The 12,290-nt window shown below is 55.8% G+C and overlaps 1 protein-coding gene across 3 annotated transcripts in view; it reads right to left on the reverse strand.

Annotated features, from left to right (window-relative positions):
• The window catches only part of LRP5 (LDL receptor related protein 5), a 121,036-nt gene that overhangs the window by 12,485 nt on the left and 96,261 nt on the right, over positions 1–12,290 (reverse strand). For all 3 annotated transcript variants that reach the window (XM_060103742.1, XM_060103741.1, XM_060103743.1), the window contains exons 14-18: positions 9,850–10,058; positions 8,245–8,435; positions 7,361–7,570; positions 4,459–4,584; positions 643–879 (exon numbers count right to left, since the gene is read on the reverse strand). In XM_060103742.1, the coding sequence (XP_059959725.1) occupies positions 643–879; positions 4,459–4,584; positions 7,361–7,570; positions 8,245–8,435; positions 9,850–10,058 (973 nt within the window). The remainder of the gene's footprint in view (positions 1–642; positions 880–4,458; positions 4,585–7,360; positions 7,571–8,244; positions 8,436–9,849; positions 10,059–12,290) is intronic.

Genomic DNA, 12,290 nt, shown 5'->3' on the forward strand with positions numbered 1-12,290 from the left:
GAACAGATAACACCTGAGTCATCCAAGAAGAGGACCGGTGGCTGTGGGGTGGCAGCCAGAATGACCCATTAACAGCTCAGCGGCAGTCATGGGGCCGTGGTGCTGACGGGGTGTGGCAGGAAACAACCGAGCGGGTCATTTTATGTAAGAAAACCTCAGAGGGAGCACGGAGATTTGTTTCACTGTCACGGTCTAAAAGGAAGCTACTGCCAGTCAGCGTGGACCCAGGTTGACTAAGCAGATCTCTTTGTAACTCCTGGTTCAATGGGATACTAGAAACCACCCAGATGTAAGCGTTATCCCACAGACCGCTTGGTAGAGGACAGCGCTGCCTTCTGGGATGGGGCTTAACCACGGTGTAAACCATGCAAATCCAGCTGACTACTGGACTTAACTTGGGTCTCTGTAAAATCCTTGACTGAAGGAGGGAAGGCGAGATACACTCTCAGTCTGCCTTCAAGCCAAACTGCTTGGCAAGGCAGAGGGCAAGAGCCCTCGGTGGGCCTGCAACTAACATTCTCCTCTCCCAAGCTCAGGGGCCACGGCAGTTTCGCTCCAGGCCAAGGCTTTATGCGTGACCAGATGGAGCCCAAGCTCCGGGAGGGCGGAGAGCGCGCGCCTAGGGGAGGGGCGGGGCCTCACCATCGCAGTCCGCCTCGTCGGAGCGGTCCTGGCAGTCGGCCTCGCCATCACAGCGCAGCCGCAGGTCCACGCACTGGCCCCGCGCACACGGGAACTGGGCGGCCGAGCACACCGGGCAGCCCTCCTCATCACTCTGGTCGTCACACTCCGGGAAGCCGTCGCAGCGCCAGGCCCCAGGAATGCAGTCGATCTCCCCAGTGGCACACGCGAACTGGTCCGGGGAGCACGTAGGAGGCTCTGGGGAGGAGAGAAAGACCATCACAGGCCGCCCAGCTGGGCAAAACCTGGGCGAAACACCTCTGGGTTTCAAAGCGGGGAACACGCTCAATTCACAGGTGCTGTACCTGGTCTCCACTGCCCTACGTCCTGTCTGCATCCCACCTCCAGCCCCCAGTGTGTGATGAAGCTGTCAATCCAGGCCCGTGTGCACGGCCTGGCTACAGGGGAGTGTCCACCGCACCCCCGCCGGAAATAGGAGGGTCAGAAAGTGGGTGGTCAGCGCCCACACCTGTTACACATTTGGGGCAGTGGAGCCAGAACTCTGTGGGTGGCCAGCGAGCCCACAGGCATGGCGGGGGCGGGCCCCGGTGGAAGACCCAGGCACCTTGTTGAAGAGTGGGCTGAGGAAAGGCAGGTGGTGAGGATTCGACAGCGGGGAGCAGAGTGGATGAGGATGGGGTTCGAAGGCCCCCTGGTGGAGGGAGTCAAGGAAGGGTGGTGAGCTGGGAGGGTGAAGGACAGGAGATCTGGGGCCACCTCGTACCAGGTGGCTATGGCAAGTCACTCCCCCCTCGGGGTCAACTTCCCCAGTGCAGGCCAAGAATGGGCCAGATGCGCAGTAGCACTCAGTGAGTGGCAATGTCCTGGAGGCCGAGACGCAGATGGGCACAGATGCCAGGGCACTGGCAGAGAGACCCAGGAGGAGCCCCTTGGTCCTGGGCTGCCCCCATTTCCCAGGGGTCCCGTCATCATCTCTCCACTCCTCTGTCTGGAAAATCACAGGAAACTGAGCCCCAGAAATTGGCCCAAACTTCGTTTTAACGTTTAGCAACAGTCCTCAATACCCTTGAAATCTGATTAAGGAAAAAGGTGTCGGGAGTTCTCTGGTGGTCCAGTGGTTAGGACTTGGCACTTTCACTGCCATGCCCTGGGTTCAATCCCTGGTCAGGGAACTAAGGTACACAAGCCACGCAGCATGGTCAAAAAAATAGAAAAAGATATCAGTTTCACAAAAGTATTGATTTCAAGATGTACTAAGCCTTTCAACATTTGGAACCCATATGCCTCCCCCATAACTGTGGGGTCCACACTGGGCTGAATAGGGATGTGAGATGGGGGAGGAGATGTGAGCAAAAATGAACACAAGGCCGCTGTTCCCACTGGGCTCGGCCACAGAGGACAGCCGGGGACAAAGGAGCCAACGACAGATGTGTGCAAACTGAGCCACCAACAAAGAACACAGGGATGCTGACCACGGAAAGGTGCGTAGGGACAGTGGCCGAGGCCCCGTTCCTGGACTCCAGCCCCCCACAGCCCAGCAGGAAGAAGAGGGTCCATGTGGGGCAGGCTCTGATTCCCCGCAGGGCCCCCAGTCCTGGCAGCCGCGGCCGGAGAGTGAGGACTGGACAGGATGGGGGTTGCACAGACCTGGGGTTGAAGCCAGGTTCCCCCAGCAGCTGTGCAACCCAAGGACCCCCCACCCTCCCAGAGCCTCCATCTCCTCGTCCCTAAAACAGAAGCAGCCACCCTCCATCACAGGCTCCTCGAGGGAGTAACGAAGACAGCGGAGAAAGCACGCACACGCGCATGTGTGAGCGAGCATGTGCACACGCACGGTGCCTGATTCGGTAATGTGCGCGCGCACAGCATTGGCAGTGGCGCTGCTCTGCCAGTGCACGAGGCACGAGGGTCCGTGGCACCTCCTGGGAACCTCAGTCGGCCCTTGTCCTCCTGTGAGCCCCCAGAGAAGAGGCCAGGGAAGAACGGAGACGGGGACACAGTAAATACAGGCCTCTTAGGCCGTGAGGAAGGGCCCGGCATCCTCAAGTCTGAGGGCCAAAGCCCGGGGATGGGTGACAGAGGGATGCGTCCTCCCCTGGGGAGGCCCAGGGCTGGGGTCCCAGGGAGAGCTGAGCACTCTGTGCAGCTCTCTCCCCGGCCCCGTCTCCTCCAGGGCAGCCTGGACGTCTGTGGGACCTGCACAGCCACTCAGGCCACAAAGCCATGTGGGCCCTGGGGCCAGAACTCAGAAAGCCACCAGGAAGCTCAGGAGGGTCACGGTGGCCCCCACCAGGGGACAGTCATGAAATATCCCCTGTTCTTGGCCAAGCTCTCTGGGGTTCACAGTGTGATGTGGGGCAGGAGAAAGCTCCAGAAGGACCGCCCCATGGTCCTGCTTCTTGAGATATGCTGAGCATATGTCGTGTGTGGGACACAGCGTGGAGGTCATGGGGGTGAGGATGAGAAGAAAAGGGACAGGGTAAAGACCAGCCCCCAGGAGCTCAGAGGAGGAGGGAAGAAGAGAGGAACACAGAAACAGCACATCCAAGGTCACCCGGGGGACCTGCAGGAAGAGGAGAGGAAGTCCTGGGGATTGGGTTTCATCATGGTGACAATGACAATTATTCCTTTTTATTACTACTGCCATTCTCACAACTAATAGCAGCTGGCATTCCTGTGTGCCATGTGTCAGGGGCCATGCAAAGTACTCTGTTACTTAATAACAACCCCATCAAGTAAGTGCTCTCAATTTCTCTATTTCACAGAGAAGGAAGTGGAGGCTCAGAGAGGGGAGTGACCAGCCCAGGGTCACTCAGCTGGGAAATGGCAAAGCTGGGATTTGAACCCAGGTCTGTCTGACACTAAAGCTTACATTCTTGACCACTCCCTGTGCAACCTTAGGGAAGAAGAGGATCAAGGGTAGAAGGTGGAGAAAAGACAGTACTAAAAAATTAGACAAACCCACTATTGGAGACTTCAACACCTCCATCAGTAACTGACAGCACAAGCAGTCAGGAAGGATACAGACAACCTGAACAGCACTATCCATCAACTGGATCTAACTAACATTTATAGAACACTCCACCCAGCAACATCAGATGACACATCTTCTCAAGCTCACATGGAATATTCACCAAGGTAGACCACATGCTGGGGCATAAAACATACCTGAACAAAGTTAAAAGGATAGAAATCATACAAAGCATATGCCGTGTGTGAGACACAGCGTAGAGGTCATGGGGGTAAGGATGGGAAGAAACGGGACCGGGTAAAGACTGGCCCCCAGGAGCTCAGAGGAGGAGGGGGAGTATGCGCACATACTCGCTCACACGTGCGTGTGCACATGCTTTCTCCGCTGTCTTCGTTACTCCCATGAGGAGCCTGTGATGGAGGATGGCTGCTTCTGTTTTAGGGATGAGGAAATGGAAATTAATTCCACATTAATTTAATGGAACTAAACTAGAAATCAGTAATAGAAAGATAGCTGGAAAATCCCCAACCATTTGGAAATTACACAACACACTTCTAAATAACACAAGGGCCAAAGAATTATTGAGAACAATTTAAAAATATTTTAACTAACTGCAAATGAAAATGCAATTTATCAAAATTTGTGGGATGCAGCAAAACCAGTGCTTAGAGGGAAATTCATAGCCCTGAAATGCATATATTAGAAAAGAGGACAAAGAGACAGTCTGCTCAGGATACTGGATGCCACGTGGACTATGTATTAAAAGACAACCAGGCAGCAACCTGGCAGGCAGAGAATCAGGTCCTGCTCAATGTCCCAACAGAAAGTGCTGAGGTCACACCTACCACCACAAGTCAACAGGTTCTGCAGGAGCACGAGGTGCACTGGGCATGAGCACCGTGGCGTCCCATCACCCTTGGCAATGCAGATGTGGGAACAGCCGCCATTGTCCCGGGCACAAGGGTGGGCTGCTGTGGAGAGAAAAGAGGGAGGGGGTCGGGCTCTGCCTCCTACCTCAGGACTGTGGCCTAGAGGACGGAGGGGATGAATGCCAGGCAAGAACTCACAAGAACTGGCACTCCAGTAGGAGTGTGGTAGATCCTCACACTTAATTCTTAGGGCAGCCTATGGAGTCTGTTTCTGTTGACACTGCATTCTGCAGATGAGGAAACGGAAGCCAAAAGCACTTATAGAACTTTCCCTGCATCATATCCCAGCCTGTCTGCACCAGCTCCCACTGTGCCCACTACAGTCATGCTACACTGCCCACCTGTGTGTCCGTCTCTCATGGTGTAGTGGGGTGAGTGGTGTCCCCCCAAAAGATATGTCCACGTCCTAACGCCTGGAATCTGTGAATGTGACCTCATTTGGGAAAAGGGTCTTTGCAAATGACATAATCACGTTAAGGATCTTGAGATGGGGTCTAATTCTGAATTGTCTGTGTGGTCCCTAAATGCAATGACGAATGTCCTTATGAGAGATGACATGAAGGCAGGGGAGAAGGTCATGTGATGACAAAGGCAGAGACTGCAATGATGCAGCCACAAGGAACACCAGCAACCACAGGAAGTGGGAGGGGCAAAGAACCATCCCCTCCTCTGCCTCCCCACCCCCACCTCCAGCCTCCAGAGGGAGCACAGCCTTGCAGACACCTTGATGTTGGATTTCTCCAGAACTGTGAGAGAATACATTTCTATTGCTTTAAGTCACCCAATTTGTGGTGACTTGTTATAGCAGCTGCAGGAAACTAATACACATGGAAATTAAAATAATAAGGGTGTTGAACCCTGAGGAACTTGAATATTTCAATTCAATTAACTTCATGTGCCCAACACCTTGACAGTGGTTAGGAGGCTGGGAGGGTGGCTGACCTCCCTCAGGTGAGAGGAAACGGCACAAAGCACTCTGCTCCTCACCCAGACCCCCAAAGACAAATCATAGTTTTTCCTCCTCAACCTTGAGGATTAGGTGTTTTTAAAATGACAGAGTCATGGTTTAGAGCAGGGTCAGCAAACTTTTGCCATAAAGAATCAGAAAGCAAATAATTTTGGTTTCATGAGCTAGGCCACCTATCTAGGTGACCATGACTCCTAGTCGGCCAGCCGCAAAGCAAAGGCAGCCAGGATGACACAGACCTACGGGCTGCAGAGTGCCACCCCTGGTTTAGAGTTTAGTTGTGGGATCTTGTGGGGAGGCAGGATGGGTGGCCCACGTCCCAAATCAACATGGCAGAGCTCACCCAAGGACTTCCTGCCCTCACCCAAAACGAGGAGCCTCTCCATGTCACCCTAGACCCCACACATTAGCACTCATGGACACGTCCCGGTCTCCAACCTCAAATCTGCTCACTGAACGTCTCCTGGCCCTTCCAGCCGCTCGGTTCCAAGGAGCTGCCGGTCAATGAGCCTGGCTTTCTGCCAACACCAGCAGGCAGTCGGTCTCGACATTTGTGGGCTCAGCATTCACCATTCTGACCATCTACCAGCAACAACCAGGAATCGGGACTTGGCTGAGGATGGTGTAAGGGGCCAGGTGAACACAGGCATTCTAACCCATAGGCATGGGGTGCCTCAGTTATCCGGAAGCTAGTTCCTAGTGACTTCACTTATCCAGCATCCAGCTGATTACCCACAAGGACAGAACCCACCGCCCAGCAGTCAACACAGAAGTGACTGATTCAGAGGTCATGCCCCTCATCCTGAGCAGGGAGCCCAACAGAAAAAAAAATCCCAGTGGCTAAAATGTGGACTCTAGCCTCAAGTCCAAGCCCCATCAGGTTTATTGGCTAGGTGACAGGGGGAAGTAATACCCTTTCTGAGCCCTACTTTCCTAACCTGTAAAATAGAATTATTGTGCAATAACACATATAATGTAATAACATACTGAGCACAGGACCTGGGCTGCAGAACAGTCAACACATGGTGTGGCCGAGGCAGGAGGCCAATAGTAATGGGCTGGGGTGAGGCTGGTGGGGCAGGCCCCAGGGCCTTGAAGGCGGCCAGACCGTGGGCATCACAGGACAAGGACAGTGATGGCTCTGCTCACCCAGCTGGCAGCCCAGGTGTATTTACTGAATGAAGAGAGAAAAGCGAGAAGACAGAGGGAGAGGTAGACACTTCTCACAACACACACACACACACACACACACACCTCCATATCCACATATAGCCATATACGGAGCGGGGTAGAGGAACCAGAGGTCCCAGTTACTGACGTCATCCCTCTCCCAGGCCCCTGGGCACAGCCAGACTGTGGTAGGCAGAATCCTAAAATGCCCCCTAAATATCCTACCCTACTGCCCAGCTGGGGAGGATGTGATGAGCTATTATGCCCGTGGTTTTGTAACCTTACTCAGCAGAAGGGATTTACAGATATAATTACGGTTACTAATCAGTTAATTTGGAATCAATCTAAAGGGAGACTAGTCTAAACCTGGGCCAAATCTAATCACAAGCCCTTGGAAAGCGGAGTGGGTTCCAGCTGGTAGAAAAGGCAGTCAGAGAGGTTCGATCTATTGCTGATGGGGCGAGGGCCTGAGGGTGGCCTCCGGGGGCCGAGAGTAGACCTGGCCGACAGTCAGAAAGAAAAGAGGATCTCAGTCCTACAACTCTCACATTGGCCTGTCCTCCTGCCTTTTTCCAAGGGGGCCAGTTCAGGGGCCGCTGTGCTCTGTGAAGAGGCCCACCCTCCCCTCGGCGGTGTCTGCACACACCACTGCCCGCTGCCCGCTGCCCACCCGCCACGTACAGAATTCCTCCAGGCTGATGTCCTCCACGGCGTGGATGCCGGTCAGGTGGGCGACACGGCCCTGGACTCGTGTCCGCGCATCCCCTGTGGTCTTGTCCACGCGCTCAATCATCTGCTGCTGGCGGTCGATCCAGTAGAGGTGCCTGCCCAGCACGGTCAGGCCCACAGGCTGCACGATGCTGGCATCCTCCAGGGTCAGGCGGTTGGCCCCTGCAAGAGGGAGGCGCTCCCCCTGAGTGGCGGCTGACCCCTAGAGCTCAGCCCGCGCTTGCCTCAGGAGAAGGGTGGGCTGCCGGGAGCCTGGGGGACGCCGGGGTCTGGCCAGGGCTGGGGGCTGGGGTACGTTCCCTGGAATTAGGCAGATCCGAGGCCACCTCTTGGACAGCCCTGCTTCTACCTGGCCTGCCCTTCGGCCAGTGCCGTGGCCCCAGCCGCTGGCCCCTGGCAAGCACGGTGCCTCCCCTGCCCCCAGCCCACCCCAACTTCCGGAAGAAAAGCCCCTTGAAGCACTGCTTCTCACTCCTCTCTGGCCCAGGGGCCTCCCGGACTAAGGCGGCCACGGCAGAGTAGCTGAGAGCACGAGCACTGGAGGCAGAGCGGTCGGACTCCTGTTCCACCCGACGCGGGGGGCCCTGCACAGCTGGCTCACCCTCTCTGAGCCTCATCGGCCCCTGCCACCTGGGGATCATTTGGGACCCACATGCTGGAACAGGGCGGGGGACTATACATGGTAAAGCCCCAGCCCAGTGCCTGTTCGCAGTAGGTCCCCGACAAACGTGGCGGCTGCTATGCCATGATGGATGACCAGGACGGCGGGCGTCCTGGTGGGTCAGACGTGGTGGCTGCCGAGGGACCGATCCTCGGGGAGGCTCCAGGGCGCGTACCTGACAGGTCGCAGCTTTCAATGCGCTTCAGGTCGGCGTCCACCCAAAAGAGCTTGCCCAGCATGTTGTCCACCACGAGGGCCACGGGGCGGATGAGGCCCGTGGTGAAGAGGACCTCACGCTCGGTGCCGTCCAGGGCCGCGCGCTCTATCTTGGCTGCTCGGTCCTGCATGTTAGTGAAGTACAGGTACCTGCGAGAGAACAGCAGGTAAAGGACGGGTGCTGCGTCCGCTACGTCCTCAGCAAAGCACCAGAGAGACTGGCCCCAGACCCTGCGGGCACCCAGCGGGGCTTCTGAAAGTGACCAGTCATATGACCCCAGCCTGTAGGGGCTGGACCCGGAGCTGAAAGGTCATGCCCTGGAGGAGCTGGAAAATGGCCCCCAAGACCTCATGTCTACCTGGAACCACAGAATATGACCTTATTTGGAAACAAGGTCTTTGCAGATGTAACTAAGGATCGAGATGAGGCCACCCCGGTTACGGTGGGCCCACAACCAGTGAGAGTGGCCTCAAGAGAGAGAAGAGGCCACACGGACACAGAGAGAAGCCCACGTGAAGACGGAGGCAGAGTGGAGGGACGCGGCCACCAGCCCAGGAGCACGCGGGGCCCCCGAAGCTGAGAGGCAGGAAGCAACCTCCCCTAGAGACTCCAGTGGGAGGACGGCCCTGCCGCCCTTGACTTTGGCCCCTGGAACTGCGAGGGAATAAACCTCCGTGTTTCAAACCCCTGGTCTGTGGTCACTTGCGGCAGACCCCGGGCCTAGTACACGCCCCCTCCTTTGACTCCTAAAGAACCGTCTTCAGTAACTGAGCCCCCGGGGGCTGCAGGGCTGGTACTCCCCGCTGTCCTCACAAGGAAACTGAATCCCTGGGAGGTCACGTCACCTGCCTGAGGTCACACAGGCAGTAGGTGACAGAGTCGGGATTTGAACTCAGGTCTGCCTGGCGGTCCCTGGGCACAAGCTCCAGCACACAGTGCCTCAATGGGTCTGATTCCCGCCCTGAACGGCAGCCCTGAAGGTACCTGAGGTGGTCACCATCCTCCTGCCTTCCACCCCCAAACCCTCCCCGATTGGCTTTATTTCCCAATCTCATGTCATGTGGTTTTGGCCTCCTCACACCCCCACCCTGGGCCTTCCCTTTGGGACCCTCCACACCTGTCAACGTGTCTCAGGTGCTCTCCCACCTATCAGAGAACCTGAGGGCCCATCAGGGAGCTTCAGGGAAGGAAGAAGCTCCCAGTCAGGTAGTGAGTGACCTCCCCTAGGCAAGTGAATAACCCGCCACCACGTGGGATGCTATGGAAGGGATGGTTGAGTAGCGTTCAAGTTTGATGGGATGGTACGAAACCTATGAATCACATCCTGCCTGTGTCTCTCAGCGAAGCCCTCACCCCTGCACAGGCTTTCAGTCCAGGCCACCCCTGGGCGTCTCTGCCTCCCTGCCATGCCTGGGAATGAGCTGGTGTCTCCCTGCCCCACTCCGGCTGCGGATGGGAATGTCGGGGGTGGAAGGTCCCTCCCGGCCCGAGAGGCCAGCATTCACGGGAGGGGCCCCTGGCACGCCCCAGCGGGTGCAGCACCCCACCCGCGCGGCCCCGCACCCTCGCTCGGCGTTGACGACGATGGCCCTTGGCTTGTCGCGGTCCCCACGGAGCACCACGCCCATGGCATCCCCGTTCAGCCGGTGGACGTTGATAGTGTCGGTGGCCTCGCACGTCCAAAACAGGGTCCGGCTATAGACGTCAACGCTGAGGTCGTGCGGCTGCCTGTCAGGGTTCTGGCTTTGGCTCGGAGAGGTCAAAACGAAGGGCTGTAGGGCGGTAAGAAACGAGCACCGGCTGAAGTCACGGCGGGGAGGGCGGAGGCCTGTGCCCGAATGCAGAGCAAATGTCAAAACCCCAACCGTGTCTGGGAACTTCTCCTTTCAAACCAGCTCTTGCCCACACATCCGCTTGAGAGTGAAGCTGATCCGTCCAACAGCCTCCAAGAGAGCTCTCACCCATGGGCTCCAATGCCAGGCCCCAACACCAGTGACGGCACCGGACCTGGCTGCCTGGTAGTCACCCCACCCGGGCTAGCCGGCCCGCACCTACAGAGGGACCACCCAGCAGCTGAGCAGTCAGCCCAGGATCATAGGCCCCCGGCTCAAGACATCTTCTCACTTCTTGTTTCCTTAGACTCAGACTTTTGGATTAAGGCCCTCAAATCTTTTTTTATCTTTTTTCTTTCCCTTGGATTTTTTTTTAACATCTTTATTGGAGTATAACTGCTTTACAATGGTGTGTTAGTTTCTGCTATATAACAAAGTGAGTCAGCTATACATGTACATGTATCCCCATATCCTCTCCCTCTTGCATCTCCCTCCCACCCTCCCTATCCCACCCCTCTAGGTGGTCACAAAGCACCGAGCTGATCTCCCTGTGCTATATGACTGCTTCCCACTACCTATCTATTTTACATTTGGTAGTGTATATATGTCCATGACACTCTCTCACTTCGTCCCAGCTTACCCTTCCCCCTCCCTGTGTCCTCAAGTCCATTCTTTACATTTGCATCTTTGTTCCTGTCCTGCCCCTAGGTTCTTCATAACCATTTTATTTTTATTTTTTTAGATTCTACATATATGTGTCAGCATACAGTATTTGTTTTTCTCTTTCTGACTTTACTCTGTATGACAGTCTCTAGGTCCATCCACCTCACTACAAATAACTCAATTTCGTTCCTTTTTATGGCTGAGTAATACTCCATTGTATATATGTACCACATCTTCTTTATCCATTCGTCTGTCAATGGACACTTCGGTTGCTTCCATGTCCTGGCTATTGTAAACACAGCTGCAATGAACATTTTGGTACATGACTCTTTCTGAATTATGGTTTTCTCAGGGTATATGCCCAGTAGTGGGATTGCTGGGTCGTATGGTAGTTCTGTTTTTAGTTTTTTAAGGGAACTCCATACTGTTCTCCAGAGCGAAGGCCCTCAAATCTTATTGTTTTTTAAATTTAGGATGCCAGGACAATAGGTGTCCAGCACAGAGGTCCACCTCTCACAGCCTCTTCCCTGAGGGAGACAGGCCAGGGGTTCAAGGCCAGGTGAGGGTGCAGGGCTGCCCCGCAGAGCATACCGGGAGCCCAGGGGCAGCACGTGCCCCTCACGGGGTCTGTTTTCCCCCTCACACTCCCTGCGGGTCTCCACCCCAGGCCTCTCCCGGGAGCGCTGCTGGACTCCATGACGTCTACTGCCTGTCAGGGATGAGCCCTGGCTTTCGGAGCCACCAACAGAGAATCCCTTTAAAGGGCACCTTGTTTCATGAACTGATGCAGGAGAAGGAGAGTGCCCAGAGCTTCCCTCACCTCCCTCACAGGCTAGAGGCCGATTCCCTGGTGGATCTGGTCCCCTTGGGTTCTCAGGTGACCTGACCTGGTGCAAAGGGGCTTCCCAAGCTCCTGGGCTGCTGCCACCAACAGTTTGGATGAAAAGTTCCTCCTCTGAGAAGGGAATCATCTTTAGATGATGTTCTGATCACAGCTCATTGCAGACCCTCTTAATATACCTCTTTTCAGCAGTCAATAAAACAAGAAGTCTCCTGGTGGTCAAGAGGGGGGCTTGCAGCCAAAAAGAAGCCCCCTTCCCCAGGCCCAGCCTCTTGGACTCAGCTGGAGAGGAACCACCCGCCCCCAAACACACACACAGCAGCCTCTGGTCCAGCCCTGCTGGGCAGCTGGAAGCATGTCACTCGCATCTCTGCAGGTAACAACATCCACACCCCCAGGAGCTGTGGGCCCTAGGAGCCAGGCGTCAACTCCAGCCAGCACATTCCTTTCCCAAGAGCCACAGAGATCTCTGGCCAAAGACCACAGCCCAGTGCAGCCGACGGCCTGGGAGTAAAGCAAGATTCCAGCTAGCCCTGGCCAGAGTCAGGCTCCCTGTGGAGGGTGGGTGTGTGGGAGCCAGGCACACACTCATCGGAACAACCAGCTGAGAAAAAAGTGCATGCTGTAACAACACACCACCCACGTCCCTCCCCAGGCACACAGGAACG

Source organism: Mesoplodon densirostris, chromosome 7, assembly GCF_025265405.1.
Source record: "Mesoplodon densirostris isolate mMesDen1 chromosome 7, mMesDen1 primary haplotype, whole genome shotgun sequence".
NCBI lineage: Eukaryota > Metazoa > Chordata > Mammalia > Artiodactyla > Ziphiidae > Mesoplodon > Mesoplodon densirostris.